General features: G+C 30.9%; 1 protein-coding gene and 1 non-coding gene across 2 annotated transcripts; both read right to left on the reverse strand.

The window, feature by feature from the left end:
* Positions 1-1976: 1976 nt before the first annotated feature.
* LOC139865397 (small nucleolar RNA R71) lies at positions 1977-2083 on the reverse strand. The gene has a single exon (XR_011764920.1). It is a non-coding gene; the product is annotated as a small nucleolar RNA R71 (small nucleolar RNA).
* A 15618-nt stretch (positions 2084-17701) lies between these two features.
* On the reverse strand, positions 17702-18909 carry LOC139863229 (uncharacterized). Its single transcript, XM_071851871.1, has 3 exons — positions 18690-18909; positions 18205-18477; positions 17702-18054 (listed from the first exon to the last, which is right to left on the reverse strand). The coding sequence occupies exons 1-3, from the start codon at positions 18907-18909 to the stop codon at positions 17702-17704; spliced, it is 846 nt and encodes a 281-aa protein (XP_071707972.1).
* Positions 18910-24026: the final 5117 nt, after the last annotated feature.

The raw sequence follows: 24026 nt of genomic DNA on the forward strand, positions 1-24026 counted from the left end.
GATTTTTATTAAAATTTTGTTAAGTTTTTTTTTATTTTGTAAAAATTTTCGTTTTTAAAAATATAAAAAAAAAATTACGAAAATATAAAAAGAAAAGAAAAATAAAAATTTATATATTTTTAAGAGTTTGTTAAATATATATAAAATATTAAAGTTTCTTTATTTTAGTTTTTTTTAAGTTTTTGATTGATTTATATATATTTTGTATAAATTTAAAACAGAAAAAAAGTTCTCGGCCCGTTACTGTAGCAGCCCAAAGTTTGGCCCGAAACCCTACTCCATGCGACCGCATGGATTTTTAACGTGAGGACCATGCGATCGCATGGCCCTGTCTGACTCGCCTCATTTGACTGCCAACTGCAATAATTATGGAGTAATAATTATTATTATTATTTAATTAAAACCCTAATTAGGGTTAGGGTATTTAATATTATTTAGTTTAGTTTTATTATTTATTTTGTATTATTAAGTTTAATTAGTTTTTATAAATATATAAAATTAATAGTTTTATAAAATAAATAATATAAAAATAATATTTTTTATAAAATTGTACTTTTTACAACTTTAAGTATATTTTATATTTTGTATCTTTTTATTTGTTTTAGCGTAATTTTTGTATTTTTCGCTCGTAATTAGTTTTAAGTCATAGTTTTTGCCATAGTTATTTTTATTTCTAGATTTTTAGGCTTTGCCATAAAATCCCATAAGTGCTTTTTCTTTAGACTAAGATTTAGGTGCTTTAGAATTTTGCGACGCCGTTTTAAGTTTTTAGTACCTTTTTAAGTTATTGTCGATTTAGATATAGAATTCCTTTTAAGCTTTAATATTTTTAGACGCAACTTTTAATTCTTAGTTTTTAGTTCCTTTTTAAATTTCGACGCGCTACTTTCTTATTTTTATATTTCGACGACTATTTTTTTCAACTTTTTATTTTTCCACGTTTTTCGACGCGCTCTTTTTCTTTCTTATTCTCGACGCTCTAGTTTTTAGGACATAAAATTTTATATTTCTTCTTTAAATTTCTTTAAATTTCAACGAAAAATTATTTTAAGCGGTTAAATTGATAGACATCCTAAATTTTCTGGTTCGTAGTAATAGTTGGATTTGTTAGTGGCGAGTTGTGGGCTTCCGATTTAAAGGGTCCTGGCTACCTGCTGCATCTATTGGCTATTCGAAACGTGGGCAAAAGCAGAAAAATCTATTAATTTGATAACTTATATAATTTTTATTTTTTTAACTAATAGGATATTCAGTGAATGCACCGAGCAAAATGTTCACCACCTTTTGTACGTTCACCACCTTTTGTACGTTCACCACCTGTAACTCGATCAAGACATCTAGCCAATATTGTCGCCATTGATTTTTCTTTAGAATCATCATCCAGTCGACCAAGTACTCCAATTCAAATTTCTGATAATCCATTTTTTGAACCCGACCTCACAATTGAGAATCCGGAGGATATTCAGGGACAATTCAGAGATCCTGAACCATTAATCTTTCCTCCAGAACCACCAATCATTCAAACAGAAATTGTCGAGGAACCAACCGTTAAATCAGAATCCTATAGTGATTCAGATTCAACAAATTCAATCATGGAAAATCTGGAACCTCTAAGTATGGAAGACCAAATGCGAGCTAAACACACTGGCCAAGGTCACGCAATTACTCAACCAGACATTAATGCGCCAGATTATGAAATCAAAGGACAAATCCTACACATGGTAACTAATCAATGCCAATTTAGTGGTGCGCCGAAGGAAGATCCAAATGAACATCTTCGTACTTTTAATAGGATCTGTACTTTATTTAAAATTCGAGAAGTTGAGGATGAACAGATATATCTCATGTTATTTCCCTGGACTTTAAAGGGAGAAGCCAAAGATTGGTTAGAATCGTTACCTGAAGGGGCGATTGATACATGGGACGTTTTAGTTGAAAAATTTCTTAAACAATTCTTTCCGGTATCTAAAGCCGTAAGACTTCAAGGAGAAATTGTTACGTTCACACAAAAGCCAAATGAAACTTTATATGAAGCATGGACAAGATTTGGAAAGTTATTGAGAGGATGTCCGCAACATGGTTTAGACACCTGTCAAATAGTACAAATATTCTACCAAGGATGCGACATCACTACAAGAAAAGACATAGATATAGCAGCTGGTGGTTCCATTATGAAGAAAACCACAACTGACGCTTACAAAATTATTGATAACACTGCTTCCCACTCACATGAGTGGCATCAAGAAAAAGATATCGTTAGATCATCTAATGCAGCTAGAACCGATTCTAGCCATGACTTAGATTCCATTTCCGCAAAGATAGATGCTGTCGAGAGACGAATGGAAAAGATGACTAAAGATATTCACTCAATACGAATTAGTTGTGAGCAGTGTGGAGGACCACATTTAACAAAAGATTGTCTCAGTATTGAACTAACAATGGAACAAAGAGAGAATGTTTCATACATAAACCAAAGGCCTGGAAATAATTATCAGAATAATTATCAACCGCCAAGACTAGGGATGGCAATGGATCGGATATGGATCGGGTGAGGCCGTATCCATATCCATATCCATTTATTTTTTTTAGTTTTCATCCATCCATATCCATATCTGTCGGGTGAAGCGGGTTAATGGATAATTATCCATATCCGTTTAATTTATCTTATTTTTAACAATTATAAATGGTGGTTCATTATATGCGATCAAAAGTAATATTTTCTAATAGTTTATGCGACCGAAAGTCACATTTTTACTAATCTATATAACAAATATTCAATAAATAGCTTATTAAATGTGTAAATATATCGACATATAAGTTGCTTACTTTTAATTACATGGAATCACATTTAAACCACCAAATTACGATAATTACATTTAAATTAAACAAAACAAAATATAAGAATAAGGTTATATTTTTAGAGAAAATATAACAAAAGATGAATATGAATATAATTAATAAAATATCACTACATAAATGATACTAATTTGAGTGATAAATTTATATATTTAGTTATTTCGGGTGGAAGCGGGTTCATCCATGGATGAAATTTTTTCGTCCATATCCATATCCATATCCATTTAGATCGTCCATATCCACGAATAATCGGGTGGATCGGATGGATATCCACTGGATCGGGTATCCATTGCCATCCCTAGCCAAGACCGATTTACAATCAAAATCAGAATTATAACCGAAATATTCCATACAACAACCAACAAGGGTCCTAGTAATCAACAAGTATCCAACAATACTTACAACCAGCAAAGACCTAATTTTCAAAACAAACCACAACAAACCGATGATAAAAAGCCGAATTTAGAAGATATGATGACGAAGCTAGTTGAAACTCAAACGCAGTTTTTCACATCTCAAAAACAAACCAATGAACAAAATGCTCAAGCATTTAGAAATCAACAAGCTTCTATTCAAAATTTGGAACAAGAAGTAAGTAACCTAGCAAGGTTAATAGGTAAAAGAAAACCAGGAAGTTTACCTAGTGATACAAATGCTAACCCCCGGAATGAAACAGCTAAAGCCATTACCACAAGAAGTGGTACAACACTTAAACCACCTGAAATGCCTGTAATTTCTGATGACTCTATTTCTACTCCACACGAACCACAATCTAAACAAGATAAGGAAAAAGAACCGGTAGTTGAAAAGGTTAATGAAGATAACACAGTTAAGGCTAAACCTTATGTTAAACCATACCAACCACCACTTCCTTACCCAAGTAAAATGAGAAAAGAGAGACTTGAAGCCGAGCAATCCAAATTTTTGGATATGTTTAAACAAATAAATGTAAATCTTCCTTTCATTGATGTAATTTCAGGAATGCCTAGATATGCTAAATTTCTGAAAGATCTAATCACAAATAGAAAGAAAATGGAAGAACTCTCGGCCGTTACTATGAATGCTAATTGTTCAGCAGTGCTGTTGAATAAGATACCAGAAAAATTATCTAATCCAGGAAGTTTCACAATTCCATGTTTTCTGGATAGTCTTAGTTCAATAGAAGCATTAGCAGATTTAGGTGCTAGTATAAATTTAATGCCGTATTCACTATACACTAAACTAGACCTTGGAGAATTGAAACCAACAAGAATAAGTATACAACTAGCCGATCGATCAATAAAATATCCTAGAGGGATAATGGAGAATATGCTAGTTAAAGTTGGTACTTTAGTATTTCCAGTAGATTTTGTTGTTCTGGACATGGAAGAAGATTCTCAAGTTCCTCTCATTTTAGGAAGACCATTCATAAACACGGCTAAAGCAATGATATACGTGTTTGGTAAGAAACTGACCCTAAGTATAGAGAATGAGAGTGTTACCTTTTCAGTTGATAGAGCAATGCAACAACCGCAATCTGCAGATGATACATGTTATTATATTCAAACTATAGATTCACATGCAGAATTGTTGGAAGAATTTCCAGAATTACAAGGAACAGGAGAATGTTCTTTAGGAGAAGGAACTGAACCAATTAATGAAGCTGAAATGTTAGCTACACTTATGGCTAATGGATATGAACCAACAACAGAAGAAATTCAAATGCTAAAAGAAGAAGACAGATATCGATATAAATTATCGATAAAAGAACCGCCGACATTAGAATTAAAGCCACTTCCAAACCATTTGGAATATGCTTATTTACATGGTGAATCTAAATTACCGGTAATAATATCGTCTTCTCTTACTGAAAATGAAAAATCTCAACTCATTTCTGTGTTAAAAGCTCATAAACCAGCTATTGCATGGAAGATTCATGATATTAAAGGAATAAGTCCTTCGTATTGCACACATAAAATCCTTATGGAAGAAGGTCATAAAACGTATGTGCAACGCCAATGAAGACTAAATCCTAATATGCAAGATGTTGTTAAAAAGAAATTATTAAACTGCTAGATGCAGGTTTAATTTATCCAATCTCTGATAGTCCATGGGTAAGCCCAGTTCAATGCGTACCTAAGAAGGGTGGCATGACTGTCATCACAAATGAGAAAAATGAGCTTATTCCTACTAGGACTGTAACAGGATGGCGTGTTTATATTGATTATAGAAAATTAAATGACGCCACCCGAAAAGATCACTTTCCCTTACCTTTCATTGATCAAATGTTGGAAAGATTAGTCAGAAATAGTTACTATTGTTTTCTTGATGGTTTTTCCGGATATTTTCAAATTCCAATAGCACCTGAGGATCAAGAGAAAACCACATTCACGTGCCCTTATGGTACTTTTGCTTACAAACGCATGCCATTTGGACTTTGCAACGCCCCTGCAACCTTTCAAAGGTGCATGATGGCGATTTTTCACGACATGATAGTAGAATGCATGGAAGTTTTCATGGATGACTTTTCAGTCTTCGGTGATACATTTGAATCATGTCTAGTTAATCTTGAACAAATGCTTATTAGATGCGAGCAATCAAATCTAGTACTTAATTGGGAGAAATGCCATTTCATGGTTAAAAAAGGCATCGTTCTTGGTCATAAAATTTCAAAGGAAGGAATTGAAGTGGATAGAGCTAAAGTAGATGTAATTGCTAAACTTCCACATCCCACCAATGTTAGAGGAGTTAGGAGTTTTCTAGGGCATGCCGGTTTTTACCGATGTTTCATAAAAGATTTTTCTAAAATTGCCATTCCTATGAATAAACTCCTAGAAAAGGATGCTCCATTCATCTTTTCGGATGAATGCATCAAATCTTTTAATATTCTTAAAGAAAAACTCACTAATGCGCCGATCATGATAACTCCAAACTGGAATCTACCGTTTGAACTAATGTGCGATGCAAGTTATTTTGCAACGGGAGCCGTTTTAGGACAAAGGATTGAAAAACAATTTCAACCTATATATTATGCTAGTAAGACTTTACAAGGAGCACAAACAAACTACACAACAACTGAAAAAGAACTCCTTGCTATTGTCTTTGCTTTTGACAAATTTCGTTCATATCTCGTTATAGCAAAAACGGTGGTCTATACCGACCATTCTGCTCTTAGATACTTATTTTCGAAACAAGATGCTAAACCAAGATTAATCCATTGGATCTTACTCTTACAAGAGTTCGATATTGAAATCCGAGATAAAATGGGAGCAGAAAATCTCGCCGCTGATCATCTTTCTCGTCTTGAAAATTCCGAATTAGAAGTTCTAAATGAATCGGCCATACAAGACAACTTTCCTGATGAATATCTATTGAAGCTAGATTATAGTGAAATTCCATGGTTTGCAGACTATGCAAACTACTTAGTATGTGGATTCCTTGAAAAAGGATTGTCATACCAAAAATGAAAGAAATTCTTTAATGATATAAAACACTATTTCTGGGAAGATCCACATCTGTTTAAAAGTTGTCCTGATGGAATAATACGTCGATGTGTATTCGAAGAAGAAGCTAGTCAAATATTAAACCATTGTCACACAGGACTAACATGAGGGCATTATGGGCCTCAGCTTACAGCAAGAAAAGTTTACGATGCTGGATTCTATTGGCCTACAATTTTTAAAGACACACACCTTCTTTGCAAATCCTGTGATGCTTGTCAAAGGGCCGAAAAAATAAGTCAACGTGATGAAATGCCACAAAATGTCATTCAAGTATGTGAAGTATTTGACATTTGGGGTATTGACTTTATGGGTCCATTTCCAAAATCTCATAATAATCTCTATATTCTCGTTGCCATTGATTATGTATCTAAATGGGCGGAAGCACAAGCTCTCCCAACTAACGATGCACGAGTTGTAGTCAACTTTTTAAAACGTCTTTTTACAAGGTTTGGAACACCGAAAGCTTTAATAAGTGATCGGGGTACTCATTTTTGTATCAATCAACTTGAGAAAGTTCTCAAAAGATATGGAGTAACTCATAAAATCTAAACCGCTTATCATCCACAAACAAGTGGACAAGTTGAAAATACCAACCGAGCTTTAAAACGTATTCTAGAGAAAACCGTAGGATCAAATCCGAAGGAATGGACCATTAAATTGGAAGATGCACTCTGGGATTTTAGAACAGCCTACAAAACTCCAATTGGAACCACACCTTTTAAACTCGTTTACGGAAAAGCATGTCATCTTCCAGTGGAAATTGAACACAAAGCATTTTGGGCATTGAAGACATGTAATCTTGATTTACATGAAGCCGGACGTCTACGGTTAAGTCAATTAAACGAATTAGAAGAATTAAGACATGAAGCATATGAAAATTCGTTAATCTATAAAGAAAGAACGAAGAAATGGCATGATAAAAGAATCAGAAGTTCAAAAGAATTTAAGGAAGGAGACAGAGTTCTTCTTTTCAATTCACGATTCAAGCTATTTCCTGGAAAATTGAAATCAAGATGGTCTGGACCATTTATAGTCAAAAGAGTTTTCCCATACGGAACAATAGAGTTAATAAATTCAAATGGGATTGAATTTAAAGTTAATGGTCACAGAGTTAAACATTACATACATGGTCCGATGGAAGTTGACAATGAAGTTAATCACAATTTCAACACCATAGCTAACTAAGTGTGGGGAGGTTCGAATCTTTTTAGGGTAATATGTATTTCTGTTAGAGTTAGATATTCTATTTTTGGGTAGTTCTCGAGAATGGAATCCGAATGGTCTTTCCCTAGCAGACCCTAAAGAACTAGTCTTCTCCCCCCATTCTAAATTTTTATTTTTTTTAGGTTTTACGAGATGAAGAATTCCTTTGATCTGAACCATGGTCTAATGCTACACGCTTTGATCACTAAACGTAATAATGACACACTCCCGAGTGACCTGGTATCAGTAATAAGAGCCAAATTGGACGGAGTAAGAAAAGAACTCAGAAACGATCATAATAAGTTACATTTTGGTAAAGGAAAATCAAAATCCACAGCGAAAAGAAGAGCACGACACCTTGAAAGATGTCACAAATGCGGAAAATGGTCACACGAAGGAAAATGCTCGACAAATCAGACATATTCCAATACCGAGTTCGTTACTTTATGCAGAGAAGGACCGTTCATATGTTTCGAAGAAAAATCGTTGAATGCTCGAGGTTATGCCTATGTAGCTATGTAAAACCAATTAGTTCGACTATCTTATGAGTGGGCTAAAGCAGGTCACTGAGAATTCTATCTCACAGGTAAGTATGTACAGTTTTTATTTTTATTTTATTGCTTTTAACCTTTTGATAATAAACGCTAAATTGTTCGCTATAAAGTATTAAATTGATACTCAATAAAATTAGGTTTTGCGACCGAAATTATTGATATCATACAAAAATTTATTACATCACTGCGAAATTTACCGTTTATTCTTAAGGTATAAATATCTTTAATCAATCAACCCAAAATATTTCAGAAATTCGTCAGGAGTAAAACTAGGTAATATAGCCGAAATTACTTTACCAAAAAGAGGAGCGTATATTTTTGATAATATTTGATTGATTAAAGTGGGATAAAAGACCAAAAAAATTTTTAATTTTAATTTTTACTTTGTTTTTAAAATTAATATATTAATATTAAATTATTATTGTAAACTTTTAAAATCAATATATATAAATTTGTAAATATTTGAAAATTTTATGTTTTTAATATAAGTTTGTATGTATAAAAACAAAAATATAATATAAGTTTGGTGTGAATTTTTAATTTTAATAATATGAATTTTTAATTTTATGCATTTTAAATTTAAGTTTGGTGTGAATTTAAAAACAAAAATTTACTTTATTTCACTAAGTTAAAAAGTGATTTTTAAAATTCGTCGTGAGTTGAAAACTAAGTCGTTGAACCGAAATTGCTCTACCCAAGGGAGGGACGAGAACTTTTATTATAATTATTTTTAATCTTATTGAATTAAAGTATGCCAAAAACATTTAAAAAACCCAAAAATCTTTACTTTTAAAACCGCGCTTAAAAAATGACAAATTTTAAAATTTTGTCGAGGGACGGACTAGGACATCGTTCCGAAACGCCCTCATCCTAAAAAGAAACAAAATTTTAATTTTTAATTAATTATATGTTTTATTAGTATAAGGTTTTTATAAAAAAAAAAAAAGCAAAAAACCACTGTACCCGAACCCCATGCGATCGCATGGGATTTGGCCTTCAGAGCCATGCGATCGCATGGAGCTGGATTTCAGGCCAGGAACAAAAACCCATCGAGCTGTTCTCTGTCACTCCACAAAACACACACACATATACGAAAACACACACATATTATCACCTAAATTCGCCATTTTTCCACCAAATTCAACCAAATTTCTCACAAAACTTCACTATAATCATGCATAGGTTCGGATTTTTCAACAAAAAGGTAAAAATTAACCCCTAAACTCATAAATTTTCTAGTTTTTGTGATAATTACCAATATTTTACCTAATTTAATTTTATTAATTTCTAGTGTAATTAGTGTTAAATTGTTAGTATTTTATGCATGTATAACCTAGACTGATGTTATTTAACATGATTTGAAGCCAAAAACTTCAAAAATTTTAGAAATCTAGGGTTTGTGTTCTTGAGCAATTTGGGGCTTTTTGATATAAATAGGTTATGGCCAATTTTTGTCATGAATTATTGCTAAATTAAGTAGTGTAACATGTTTAGGTAGCTAAATGATCCAAACTTTGATCCTAAACATGATTTTTGAAGATTAAAGTGGACTTTTTAGGTATAAAATTCATGAACTTGATTAATTTGATATAATTGCCATTCGAGACTTGTTTAATTGTTAGTAATGGATGTTTTAACATGTTATTTGAGTTGAATGCTTATGAACTTTGTAAACATTTTCATATATGCTTATTTGAAAAAGTGTAGAATTGTAAAAATTGTGAAAATGTGTATAAGTTTAATTTTGATTGAACATGTCATTGTGATTGTTTTAAATTATTATTTTGCTAACACTAATGCATATTTGGACGCACTAATTTTGTGTTTAATGTGTTTTGCAGAAATATACTGAAACTGGAGGTGCATCATCATCATCTAGACAACCACAACCGGAACATGAACCAGAATATGAGCCGCAATATGAGCCAGAACCCGAACAAGAACCACAACAGGAACAACAACATCAACCTGATCATCACGTACCTTATTATGATCCGCTACAATTTGTGGATGACTTCACAGTATTTCCGATGCATCAGCCAGTAGAATACCCAACAATTCCTGAACACACGTTGCATCCTAATCTGAGATTCGATAGAAGCTGGAGGGATTACCCGACATATCAATGTAACAAATTCAAAATGCTACCGAAAAATGTAGAAGTTCCAAGGATAATCGATTGGGAGCCTTTAGAAAGGGTCCAGCTAGTTAACTCAGTTAGGGAGCATCTGATTCAAAGGTATGTCAGTTCTTCTTTTCCCGATTGGGAACGTCTGTTTACCATTCGTAGACCTGTATATAAGGAATGGTGTGTTGAGCTGATGAGTACTATAGCATTAAATGTAGATGTAGATAGATTAGATGATAGAAGTTTTCTTAGATTTATACTTGACCGTAGGATGTACAGGATGTCCATGCTGGACACGGCCAGGGCTTTGCAGATATATACTCCTGGTGAATTACTACTACCCGATTGTATGAATTTGATTTATCGTGGTGAAAGGGTAGATAGGAATTTTGACGCGAACGCTGTTTGAAGGTGTATGTCAAACTATAATGTTTTTACACTGGGAGGAAAACACTCCTACTTACATATTAACAAAGCTGAGCTTCGTATAATTCATAGATTTCTGGCTAACTCGATTACACAGAGAGGTCACAACAAGGAGAAAATGACCTTACATGATTTATTCTACCTAAAGTGTATTCGAGACCCAAGAAGCTTTGTTAATATCCCTTACTATGTTGGTTTTTATTTGTCTAAGATGGTGGAAGGAATACAGGAAGGAGGATAATAGGAGGAGGTGTTTTTGTTACTCTCATTGGAGAGTATTTAGGTGTAGATAGGGACCAAGGGGGTCCGCTTTTGGTATGTAGGGAACAAGTTGAGCCGTTAGGATTAAAGGTCTATCAGGGTGCTAAGGTATTAAAGAGCATACGCAACCAGACAGTACCCTATGAAGGTAATCTTCCTCAGGTAGAGAGAGTTTCAGACGAGAAAATAGAGGAAGCAGATGACATTAGGGATGTCATTAGGGAGGCTATGACTGATGTCTACCAGCGTGTAGATGAGGTAGATATGACAAACACGGAGAGATTTAGTCGGATGGAGCAGTGGCAAGCTCGGAATGATTACGAGCATTCCAGACAACGACATCATGATAGATGGGACTATCATCATCGTCAGATTATGAGCCGGCTGTCACCTCAGGATCACTACGTTCTGACCCGACCTGCTTACTATCCTCCACACCAGCCCTAGATGAGACCACCATTTACTCTCTACGACCCTAACCAGGCATTCCATTACACCTATCACCAACCATGGAACCCGGACGACGACATAAACTGGAACCCCTATCCAGATTGATATAGTTCATGTTGGTAATTTTTATGAATTTTATCTTTTTATTATTTCTGTTTATTTATGTTTAAACACATTATATTTTGATACTTTTATGTATTGTTTAATATTTTAATTATTTTGTACTAATATTTCATATTTGATTTGAAAGTGGGATTTTAAGTCCCATTTCAAATTACCATGCATGTTTATATTTGTATTGTATGTATTTTATTTCATGTATACAACATGGTAAAACAGTGTATTTTCAAAGACTGGCATTAAGTTCAGCAAAAGCTAGCACTTTTGACGACAAAACGAAAAACAAATGTGATGTAACAACAAGACGGAATGAACAAATGATGTGCACCATTTATCATTCAGCAAACAAACGCCAATATGTTTGGAAACTTTGGTAAAATTTAATCATTTTTCTACGCTAATCACCCTCAATAATTTAAATTGTTACTGATTTCTTGCAAATGAGGGCATTGCAAGATCTTAAGTGTGGGAAGGGGTTAAATTCTTTCGGATTTTTAAAATTTTAAATTTAAACACTTGGTTACCATTAGAAATACTAGTAACGCAGTAGTTGTATTAGAATCTAGTGCTCTCTGATAATAAAGAACAGCCCTAGTCTTATATACTGACTACCCAATTCTAGTAAAATTTTTCAAAATTTTCAATTAAATGAACTCAAAATCATGTTTATACATATTTATGAACGATAAAACTAGGTGTTAACACCGAAATTATTGTTACCTTGGAAAGGATATAAATTGAGAAACAACCCAAAATGCTTGAATTCATTTAAGAATGGAATAAGGAGAATAAAAAGACAAAGAAAAATTTAACTAAAAGCCAAGTGTGGGAAAATTTTACCAAGTCATTTAAAACATATGTCACATATTTTTGTAACAAATAATTGAAGATGCTTTTGCTTTAGACTAAACTAAACAGTTTTACCCGATTTACTGTAATATATTTGAAAGAAAGATGGATCTACACGATGAATCAATTCCATCATTAAAAGGAAGTAAAGTCTTCTAAAAAAGAAACGCGCTTCTTGATTTAGGTCAGGAAGTTGTCGTCTAGACCAGTTGTAGAGTCTATGAAAAACCTTGAAAAGTTTTCTCGAAAATCAGCTAGAAATCCACGGACCTCAGCATCAAACAGGGTCGCCAAGTGGTCAGACTTATCCTAACCATGAGAGGATCTGTCTCGTAAAATGGGGAGGACGCCGTGCAAATTAGCTTGATAAGACTAATGAATCAGACCCCAAGAAAGGATAATCTCCTTAAAGATTAAAAATCAGCTTTTAAGCCTGATATTACTCAATCCTTGAGATTGACTTTAAAGATTGAGAATTACAAACTCATGGAATTCAATGATATCTAAACTCGAGCTTGAACGAAAAAATATTTTGATCAAAATTACAAACCGATTTGTTTTCTGAAAATCCATTTTCAATGCGTTCATTACCATTGAACGTAAAATCCTAGGAATTCACCTGGAATTCATTAGGTCACCTGAACCAAATCGGGTGTCAACCATAAGAACGGTGATTGAATAACATGGTCGAAGACAGGACCTTGTGCCAGACTGAAAAATCATAAGGGTGAGCTTTACTATTGCTCTTACCAAGGATAGTAATTGCATCCGACACGTTATATACCATAATTAAAAGCATGTCATGGGACATTGCCTTAACAGTTACTTGTTCAACGCTTTCCTTTACAACCGGACGGTAGTTCACCGAAAGGTAATATACGGAGCAAGTATACTGGACGTGTTGCTTTCCTAATACAAGGTTAGCAAGTGGGTGACACAAAACCATAAGTTTTGAGCTAAAATTTTCAAATCTGAAACCCACCAAACCCACAAAAACAATTTGCAAACACCGGTGAAGGGTTATTCCGGAAAACTTATCTAGGGTAAAACCTAGATTTTATTTAAAAGATCAAATGTTTTCATAAAGATCCAATTTTCTTTAAGGATCTAAATTTTCATAGTCATGTGGGACTGTAAACCACATCGTTACTACCATTGTTTATACCGCCGTATAGAAATCACTGATGTACAAAGTGTGAAGAATAAAGAAGTGATTCTAGTATTTTTATTTCAAAACTATATTGCTTGAGGACAAGCAACGCTCAAGTGTGGGAATATTTGATAATGCTAAAAATGAACATATATTTCATAGCATTATCCCTCAAGAAAGACAAGTTTTTAGTTGCAATTGTTTTATTTACAAGTGATATTCGTTTAAATAATAAAAGGTGAAGACAAAAGACAGATTCGACGAATTGAAGACACAAACGACCAAAAAGCTCAAAAGTACAAAATACAATCAAAGAGGTTCAAATTATTGGTGAGAAACGTCTCAAAATTACAAGAGTACAAGCCGCAAAACGCAAAATACAAGATATTAAATTGTACGCAAGGACGTTCAAAATACAAGAATTATGAGTCAACTATGCACAAGAATATAATATAATATTTAAATAATTATATAAATTATTTATATATTATATATATTTGAAAATAACGTCGACAAGTAAGAAAACAAAGCAATCTGAGCTGTCCCAGATGGCCATGCGATCGCATGGCCTGGAGGTGCATTTTCCATGCGATCGCATGGCAGTAGGTAGCAGGCCACATTGCTATAAATTCGCAGTTTTGGTTGATAAAAAAAATATATATATTTTTCTTTTCTCTTATCCTATGTATCAAATATCACTCCAAATATTAATCTCAATTTGTAATTTTAATTTTAAGTTAGTGATAATAATAAGGTTAGGTTAGTCGAATGTCTTAAGGTTTTGCAAGTTGAAACTCTGTCCGTGTACCACTACGCTATTAATATCCACTGTAAGTTATGTTTAATTTTATTGTTAAATTAATGTCTCGTAGCTAAGTTATTATTATGCTTATTTAAGAGGAAGTAATCATGATGTTGGGCTAAAATATTAAGACGGGGTAATTGGGCTTTGTACCATAATTGGGGTTTGGACAAAAGAACGACACTTGTGGAAATTAGACTATGGGCTATTAATGGGTTTTATATTTGTTTAATTAAATGATAGTTTGTTAATTTAATATAAAGATTTACAATTGGACGTACCTATAAATAACCATATACACTCGATCGGACACGATGTGCGGGATATTTATAAGTACTAATAATCGTTCATTTAACCGGACACGGGAATGGATTAATAGTTTATGGACTTATTAAAACAGGGGTGAATTATGTACAAGGACACTTGGCGTAATTGTTAACAAAGTATTAAAACCTTGGGTTACACGCAGTCGATATCCTAGTGTAATTATTAAACAAAGTATTAAGACCTTGTTACAGTTTAAGTCCCTAATTAGTTGGAATATTTGACTTCGGATATAAGGATAATTTGACGAGGACACTCGCACTTTATATTTATGACTGATGGACTGTTATGGATAAAAAGCAGACGTACATATTAAATAATACAGGACAAAGGACAATTAACCCATGGTACTAAACTAAAAACAACACGTCGAACATCATGATTACGGAAGTTTAAATAAGCATAATTTATATATTTCATATTTAATTGCACTTTTAATTATCACACTTTTATTTACTGTCATTGTATTTGATTGCATTTTTAATTATCGTACTTTCTAATTATCGCACTTTATTTATTGTCATTTTATTTATCGCAATTCCATTATCATTATTTACTTTACGCTTTAAATTAAGTTGTATTTATTTTTAATATTTTACATTAGGTTTTAACTGCGACTTAAGTTTTAAAATCGACATACCGGTCATTAAACGGTAAAACCCCCTTTTATTATAATAATACTACTTATATATATATATATATATATATATTTGTATTTTTTACATAGCGTTAAACTTGGCTAAGTCTCCCTGTGGAACGAACCGGACTTACTAAAAACTACACTACTGTACGATTAGGTACACTGCCTATAAGTGTTGTAGCAAGGTTTAGGTATATCCACTCTATAAATAAATAAATAACTTGTGTAAAATTGTATCGTATTTAATATTTTTTTCGTAGTAAAAATATAACTATTTTGTATACACCTCTACGCACATCAATGGTTAAGGGCATGTGTGATTAACGAGAGGTCGCGGGTTCAAGCCCGGGCAGTGGCGTTTATTTTTTTTAAAAGCTTGATACTCTAATGTAGTAATTTTATTATTATTATTATTACTATTACTATTACTATTATTATTATTATTATTATTATTATTATTATTATTATTATTATTATTATTATTATTATTATTATTATTATTACTATTACTATTACTATTACTATTATTATTATTATTATTATTATTATTATTATTATTATTATTATTATTATTGTTATATTATTGTTAATATTATTAGTATTATAACTATTATTATTATTATTATTATAATTATTACTAATACAAGTATTAAGTATCATTTATTATTATTATTATTATGATTTTGATTATAGTTATGAGTATAATTATTATTATTATTATTAAGTATTAGGTATTATTATCTTTATTATCATTATTAGTATTGTTATTATTAAAAATTATTATTTTTACAACTATATTATTATTATTATTATTATTATTATTATTATTATTTTTACTACTAATATCATTATTATTATTATTACAACTATATTATTATTAAAAGAATCATATTTAGTAAAATTATCTTTTTATTTAAGTTATTATTAAAATTATCATTTTATTTTCATTAACACTATCATTATTATTATAAATATCACTATTAATATTATTATTATAATTATAACAAATATTATATATATATATATATATATATATATATATATATATATATATATATATATATATATATATATATATATATATATATACATATATATATATTTATTACATACCTATACTAATATTACATAGTTTTATATTTTTAAACAAAATATTATTTTTATTATTAAGTGATACATAATATATAAATATATTATACAATATAGATAGTAATATAATTATATATGTAAAAATTAAACTTAATACATTATAAACTTAGTTGATTAATATTATACGTGTTAATATATATACTTGATATAGGTTCGTGAATCCGAGGCCAACCCTACATTTGTTCAATGCCGTCATATGTATTTTTACTATAAAATACAGTATCGCGAGTTCATTTGATTCCCTTTTACTCTTTATATTTTTGAGACTGAGAATACATGCGCTATTTTTATAACTGCTTTATTAAATGCTTTTGAAATATATTTTGAACTGAGAATATATGAAATGCTTTTATAAATGTTTGACGAGATAGACGCAAGCAAAACATTCCTCGAATGAATTATTATGCAGACAGAAGTTCTGTGGATTATTATTGAATTAGTTGGACGTGATAATTGCCACTAATTGTTATGAATATTTTCCCCTGATTATTATTTCTTGGTAACCTAAGAATTAGAAACGGGTATAGCCCTAATTCACACAAATCCTAAAGGTAGCTACCGGGTTTAACACCCCCACCCAGAATGTTCACTAGACGGAAGGGCTAGTGAGCGTAGTGTTTAGTACTTCGAAGTTTATATATTATACAGATGAGATGTTCTGTTTTGGGATATTATTTATGCGCATTATATGTTAAGTTCGGTTACCATGTTGAGCAATGAAATCGAAATGAATGTTATGTATCGAGAGAATGATTTTTATACACAGGTTATGTGTATTAGTTTTGTGCACGAGATATGTGCACGATTATTTAAAAATCGCGAGGCAACCTACGGGGGTGAAAAGGATAGGACCTACTCTGCTAAGCATTATGAAAAATGGTTTCATACACAAGAAAGGTGTACTGTATTTGAATCTTGTGGTCTATCAAAATGATGAATTTTATTGTTTACGATAAACTTATGAACTCACCAACCTTTTGGTTGACAATTGAAAGCATGTTTATTCTCAGGTATGAAAGAAATCTTCCGCTGTGCATTTGCTCATTTTAGAGATATTACTTGGAGTCATTCATGGCATATTTCAAAAGACGTTGCATTCGAGTCATTAAGTTCATCAAGATTGATAAGAAGTCGTTGATAGATTGATATATTAGGGAATGCTATGCATGCCTGTTTAACTTTTGATGAAATGAAAGTTTGTCTTTTAAAAATGAATGCAATGTTTGTATAATATATCATATAGAGGTCAAGTACCTCGCAATGAAATCAACTATTGTGAATCGTTTATAATCGGTGTACGGGTCCTTTCATATATTAGCCACGAGCACATCACGACCCCGCTCTAAATGAAAAAGACGATTATGAGAAATATGAAGAGGAGTATCCCCAATCCAAAGATCTCTCCCAAATCTAATCGAACTCCCGTCACCTAGCTTCATCATAATAACGTGTTTAGGAATCAAATTAAGATCAAACATCTTAGCACAATAATTAACAATGTTGTCCCAAACCCCCTTCACATTTGACCTCTCGAACGAATCCCCATGTAAAGCTTTAATCACTTTAGACCACAACATATCACCACTCGTAAGAAACCTCAACTTCCATTTTAGAACCAACACCATATTAAATGCCTTAAGACTACCATTGTTTAGACTGCCTTTATCAAGAGGAGCAAGAACATTATCCCATTTAATTTAACTCATTTTATTCGTGCCATTAGAGTAACCCCAAAAAAATCTCGAGCGCATGGATTCTAATTCATTAAGAACACTAACCGGGCACTTAAATAAGGAGAAATAATATATACCCAATGAACCCATAATAAACTTAATTAGCGTAAGCCGAGCTCCAAACGATAACAAAGACACCTTCCATGCTGCAAGTCTCTTATTGAATTTATTAACAAGATCGTTCCAAGGTACAATATAATTCATATTAGCACTGATCGGAAGCCCTATATATTTAGTAGGAAGAACTCCTACCTTACACCCAGTATTCGCAGCATACCGAATCACATCATCTTGTCCAACACCAACACCAAAAAGATGAGATTTGCTCACATTAATACGAAGACCGGAGGCTAAGAAAAAATATGAAGAACACGAATGATATTCTCCAAGCAACATAAGTTCCACTCCGACATAATAATCACATCATCCGCATATATTAAATGAGAAAGTCTCATACCAAGATTACCTAACTGCTTGAATTAAATTAGAAGCAACGCCTTCTCCATCATATAATGAAGACCCTCCATCATGATAATAAACAAATACGGACTAAGCGGATTACCTTGACGTAATCCCCTCTTTATAGGAAACTCTTTTGTGGGGCTACCGTTAATTAACACCGAAGATCTAGCTGAATATAAACACCCTTTTATCCAACTTCTCCACTTTATCTCGAAGCCAAAACAATCTAACATATGATCCAGAAACTTCCAATCCACCGAATCATAGGCTTTTTCAAAATCAATTTTAAATAACAGCATCTTCTTCTTATTCTTTTTCATCCATGATATAGTTTCACTCAACATAAGAGGGCCGTCTAAAAATCTTTCTCCCTTTAACGAAAGCCGATTGCTCCAGGAAAATAATATTATCGATCACATGAGCAAGACGATTCGTGATGACCTTCGAGATAATCTTATAAAATGCACCAACCAACTAAATAGGCCTGTAATTTGCAATAACAACAGGGTTAGACACTTTCGGAATAAGAGCCAAGAAAGCAGAGTTAGCTCCTCTCGGCATCACGGAAGTATTAAAAAAATACGAAACATCATTGATCAGGTGAGATTTAATAAGATCCCAATAGTGTTTGATGAAAAAGAACGTAAAGCCATCGGGGCCTGGGGCTTTATTACTACCACACTGTGACGACCAGGAAATTTTTGACCAAATTTAAACTTAATCTTCATATGATTTTGACACGATAAGCAAAGTTTATTTAATTGAATCTCAGAATTTTTGAACTAATTTAATATATTCATTTACCCTGTGACTATTCACAAACAAATGTTGTAAATAAATATGTAAATATACATATGTATATATATATATATATATATATATATATATATATATATATATATATATATATATATATATATATATATATATATATATATATATATATATATATATATATGTATATATATATGAAAGCTATACATAAATAATATCATAAGTTTTAATTAATAAAGATTCAATATATTATAATTAGTAAGTATGATATAATTAATGATTTGTATTATGTTAAATTTAATTACAAGTTTAAAAATATAATTGTTACAATCATTACTTTCATTATCATTATTGTAAATATTAGTATTTGTATTATTAATATTAATATTTTTAATATAAAAATATATATAAAAATATGTAAAATATGATATGTACAATTATTATTAATATTAGTGATATTATTATCATTATTATTTTTATTAATATTATTATTATTATTAGTTTCATTATTATTAATAAAATTAATATTAAACACTAATGTTTATATATTGAATATTATTTTGTTTCTTTAATCCAAGAATCTTTTCTTGTCTCTAAACTTGTAAAAATCAGATTCAATCAGATATACCCAAAAATTCTTGTTAGCAATCCACATCAAACTTTATTTTTTATTCTATTTTCCTGACCTTCTTCTCTTGAGTACAGATTCCTTGTCGACCACTTCTGCTAAATAACAAACGTTTATACTGTTTCAATTATTCATCATATTCGATTATATAACTGCTATTAATCAATGCTAATCAAAAATCAAAACATTGAAACTAAGAACAGACCCATTCTCTGTTCTTGAGTGAAATTACCAACAACTTGATTTCAAAACAAAATTCAAAAACTATGAATGCAGTCTTGTGAGGAATCCTCTAGTGAACATTTATGCAAAGTTGCATCCCTCAATTCCTAATATCGAGTTCAAATTTACGAGTCAAACCTTAATTTCAAAAAGTCAAATATTTAGTTCTTTCGTGAAATTTGTAAGCGTATTGATGTTTCTGATTCAATTAATGGTTGAGAAAGATTCTAGGAGTGAATTGAAACCTATTTCGTGTTATAAACTTTGTCGAAAACAGTCTTGAATTCGAAATTAGTGTTGGAGTTGTGAAGGGTTCTTCGCCACTACAGCAACCTGTTTTAAATTTGATTTGTTTTTCTAATTATCTAATAAACGAATGATTTCTGTTTGATAGCAGAACCTCAATCGAACTGGTAACTAGTTGTTAAGATTGGTATATGGTAATTGATCGAGTTATATTATGAAGATGAAGGAAAGGAAACAGATAGAAAGATGGTTGAATATAGTCGAATTGGGTATTAGATAGAAATGCAAGAACATCAGACTGGTTAGGCGTGTGACAAGTGAACGAGAGGTCTCGGGTTCAAGTCTGACTAGTGGCATTTTTTTAATCCGATTATTGAGGTAGTTTTCATTTTTATTATTATTATTATTATTATTATTATTATTATTATTATTATTATTATTATTATTATTATTATTATTATTATTATTATTATTATTATTATTGTGATGTGATTATTAGTGTTATAATTATTATTATTACCATGTGTATAAATATTATAATCATTATCTTTATTATTATTACTACTAGTATTATTAAGAATTATCATTAATTTTATTCTCATCATCATTAATAATATTATCATTATTATTAAAATCAACATGTTTAGAAGTATCATTTTTAGTATAACTATTATTATTATTATTATCATAACCCTAGTTACAATTATGATGATGATTATTATTATTATTGTTATTACTAATACTATTATCAATATAAGTATTATTATTAAGTAATATGATTATTAATATTATCATTATTAATAAGATTTCTATTATTATTATTATTATTATTAAAAGTATCAGTATTAACAATATCATTATTAGTATTATTATTAATAAAGTTATTATTATTACTATTATTAGTAAATCATTATTATTATCTAAACTATCATTTTAAACGGATAAATATTTTGTATATAAAATATACTTATTACATATACTATAATTATATTAATATTTCACATAACTATATATATCAAATCTATTAATATTATTTACTTAAATACTTACATATAACAAACTATTGATTTTTTTTATATAACACTAAACAATTATGTATATAAATGTGGATAAATTAATATAACTATATAAATATTAATCATTCCGAATATATATACACAAATTAAATATATATAATATATAAATTAAGATATAATAAATAAAATTGATCAGTTACGATTATATGTTTTAATATATATATTGAAACGACCCGTCCTAATCCATCTGGACGAAGTCTTCAACAGCTGGTCCTATTGCGAGGTTCTGACCTCTTTATGCCCTGAATGACTCCATGTAATATGAGCAAATGTACAGCGGAAGGTTTCTTTCATACCTGAGAATAAACATGCTTTAACCTGTCAACCAAAAGGTTGGTGAGTTCATATGTTTATCATAAAATAAAAAAATTCATCATTTTGATAGACCACAAGATTTAAATGCTGCATGGTACAAATGAGCCTGAATCCTATACCCACCTGTAATGTACATGTGATATCTTTTAAATACAGTACACCTTTCTCGTGTACGAAATCATTTTTCATAAATCTTAGTAACTGTACACATATCTTGTGCATAAAAACAACATATACATAACCTGTGTATAAAATCATTCTCTCAATACATAACATTCACTTTTCATTGCTTTCATAACTTGGCTTGGTAACCGACCTTAACATATAATGCACATAATAATATCCCCAAAACAGAACATCTCGTCTGTATAATAATCATATAAACTTCGAAGTACTAAACACCACGCCCACTAGCCCTTCCGTCTAGTGAACATTCTGGGTGGGGGTGTTAAACCTGGTAGCTACCTTTAGGATTCGCCTGAATTAGGGCCATACCCGATTCTAATTCTTAGGTTACCAAGCAATAATAATCAGGGAAAAAAATATTCACAACAATTAGTGGCAATTATCAAGTCCACATAATTCAATAATAATCCACAGAACTTCTGTCTGCATAATAATTCATTCGAGGAATGTTTTGCTTGTGTCTATCTCGTCAAACATTTATAAAAGCATTTCATGTATTCGCAGTTCAAAAATATATTTCAAAAGCATTTAATAAAGCAGTTGTAAAAGTAGCGCATGTATTCTCAGTCCCAAAAATGTAAAGAGTAAAAGGGAATCAAATGAACTCACCATACTGTATTTTGTAGTAAAAATACATATGACGACATTGAATAAGTGTAGGGTTGACCTCGGATTCACGAACCTATATCATTTATATATATATTAACACATTTAATGGTAATCAAACAGAGTTGGTGATTAAATGGTTATTTTAATTATATGTTTTATTAATAACTTAATTAATTACATTTATTATAAAAAATATTAATTTAGTTATGTGATATGTAGCAAATATGGTTTTATAACTAATCGTTATTTGATAAAATAATATTGGTAATAATAAAAGTTGTTTTATCTTAATAATAATAGTAATAGAAAAAATGATAATTTTTATAAAAATAATACTTTTAATATTTATAATAATAATGATAACTTTACTGAAAATGTTAATTTAATAATAATGAATCCTAATAATAATAACTATAAAAATAATAATTTTGCTAATAATAATAGTACTAATATTTATATTAATAATTATAATGATAATAATACTACTAATAATAATACTAATACTTATGATAAAAATAAAAATATAATAAATATGATACGAATAATAATAATAATACTAATAATAATAAAAATAGAGATAAACTACCTCAAAGAATAAGTTCCAAAAATAAGTGCCCTTGCCCGGGCTCGAACCCGCAACCTCTCGTTCAACTCCCAACCCTCTAACCAACGCTCTGTATATACATTTCTGTCTTAATTACCAGATGATATATCTATAACCCGAATATTTGTTTAAGTATCCCATTAGTTCTTGTGTCAGCCCAATAGAAAAACAGATAAGTAGATCACGACCCAATAGCAATTTATAAGCCCAATAAACCTATTTAACCTAGCCCAACTTCATTGATAATATAGCTCGTGATCTAGGAATTATATAGGGAGATTTTGGTTCGTGATTTTTAATTGAAAACAAGAACACAAAAACAGCCGTATGTTCAGTTAAATCATCATTATTTGGTGACGTTTTGATCATCACGATCATCATTGTGATATTCATCATCACATAAATGATTTGTAACCATCATCACGCATCACCTATACTACACGTTCTTAAATTCCAACGTAACATAAAATTGGAGTATGAATTCAAAAGTTATCGGCCCAAAATCATAAACCAAGTCCAATAATAAAAATGTGTTCATGGCCTATTTTCTCAGTCTATCATTAAATTAGAAGCCCGACTTCATGCTCTCATCATAGCCCGTACAGTTTTTGTTGGCCCTCATCACCTCAGATTTACGGCTCTCTTTTGTTTGAGGTTTAAATAATTTAATCAGCACCTAACCACTTGTGCTATCACTTTCATCATATATTTTTTTTTATGTAGGGAGTTAGTGGGCAGATAAATGTGTGGGGTTTGCTTGCTTTGCATGCGTTGGCC

The sequence above is a fragment of the Rutidosis leptorrhynchoides genome, chromosome 8 (assembly GCF_046630445.1).
Source record: "Rutidosis leptorrhynchoides isolate AG116_Rl617_1_P2 chromosome 8, CSIRO_AGI_Rlap_v1, whole genome shotgun sequence".
Lineage (NCBI taxonomy): Eukaryota > Viridiplantae > Streptophyta > Magnoliopsida > Asterales > Asteraceae > Rutidosis > Rutidosis leptorrhynchoides.

Bases quoted from the DNA above. Each gene is read 5' to 3' on its own strand.
- LOC139863229 (XM_071851871.1), bottom strand. From the start codon at position 18,909: ATGAAAAAGAATAAGAAGAAGATGCTGTTATTTAAAATTGATTTTGAA. The intron at 18,478-18,689 runs GTAATCCGCTTA...ATTTTTTCTTAG, and splicing joins AAAGAGGGGATTACGTCAAG to CCTCCGGTCTTCGTATTAAT. The intron at 18,055-18,204 runs GTATATATTATT...CTCTTGATAAAG, and splicing joins GTTTATTATGGGTTCATTGG to GCAGTCTAAACAATGGTAGT.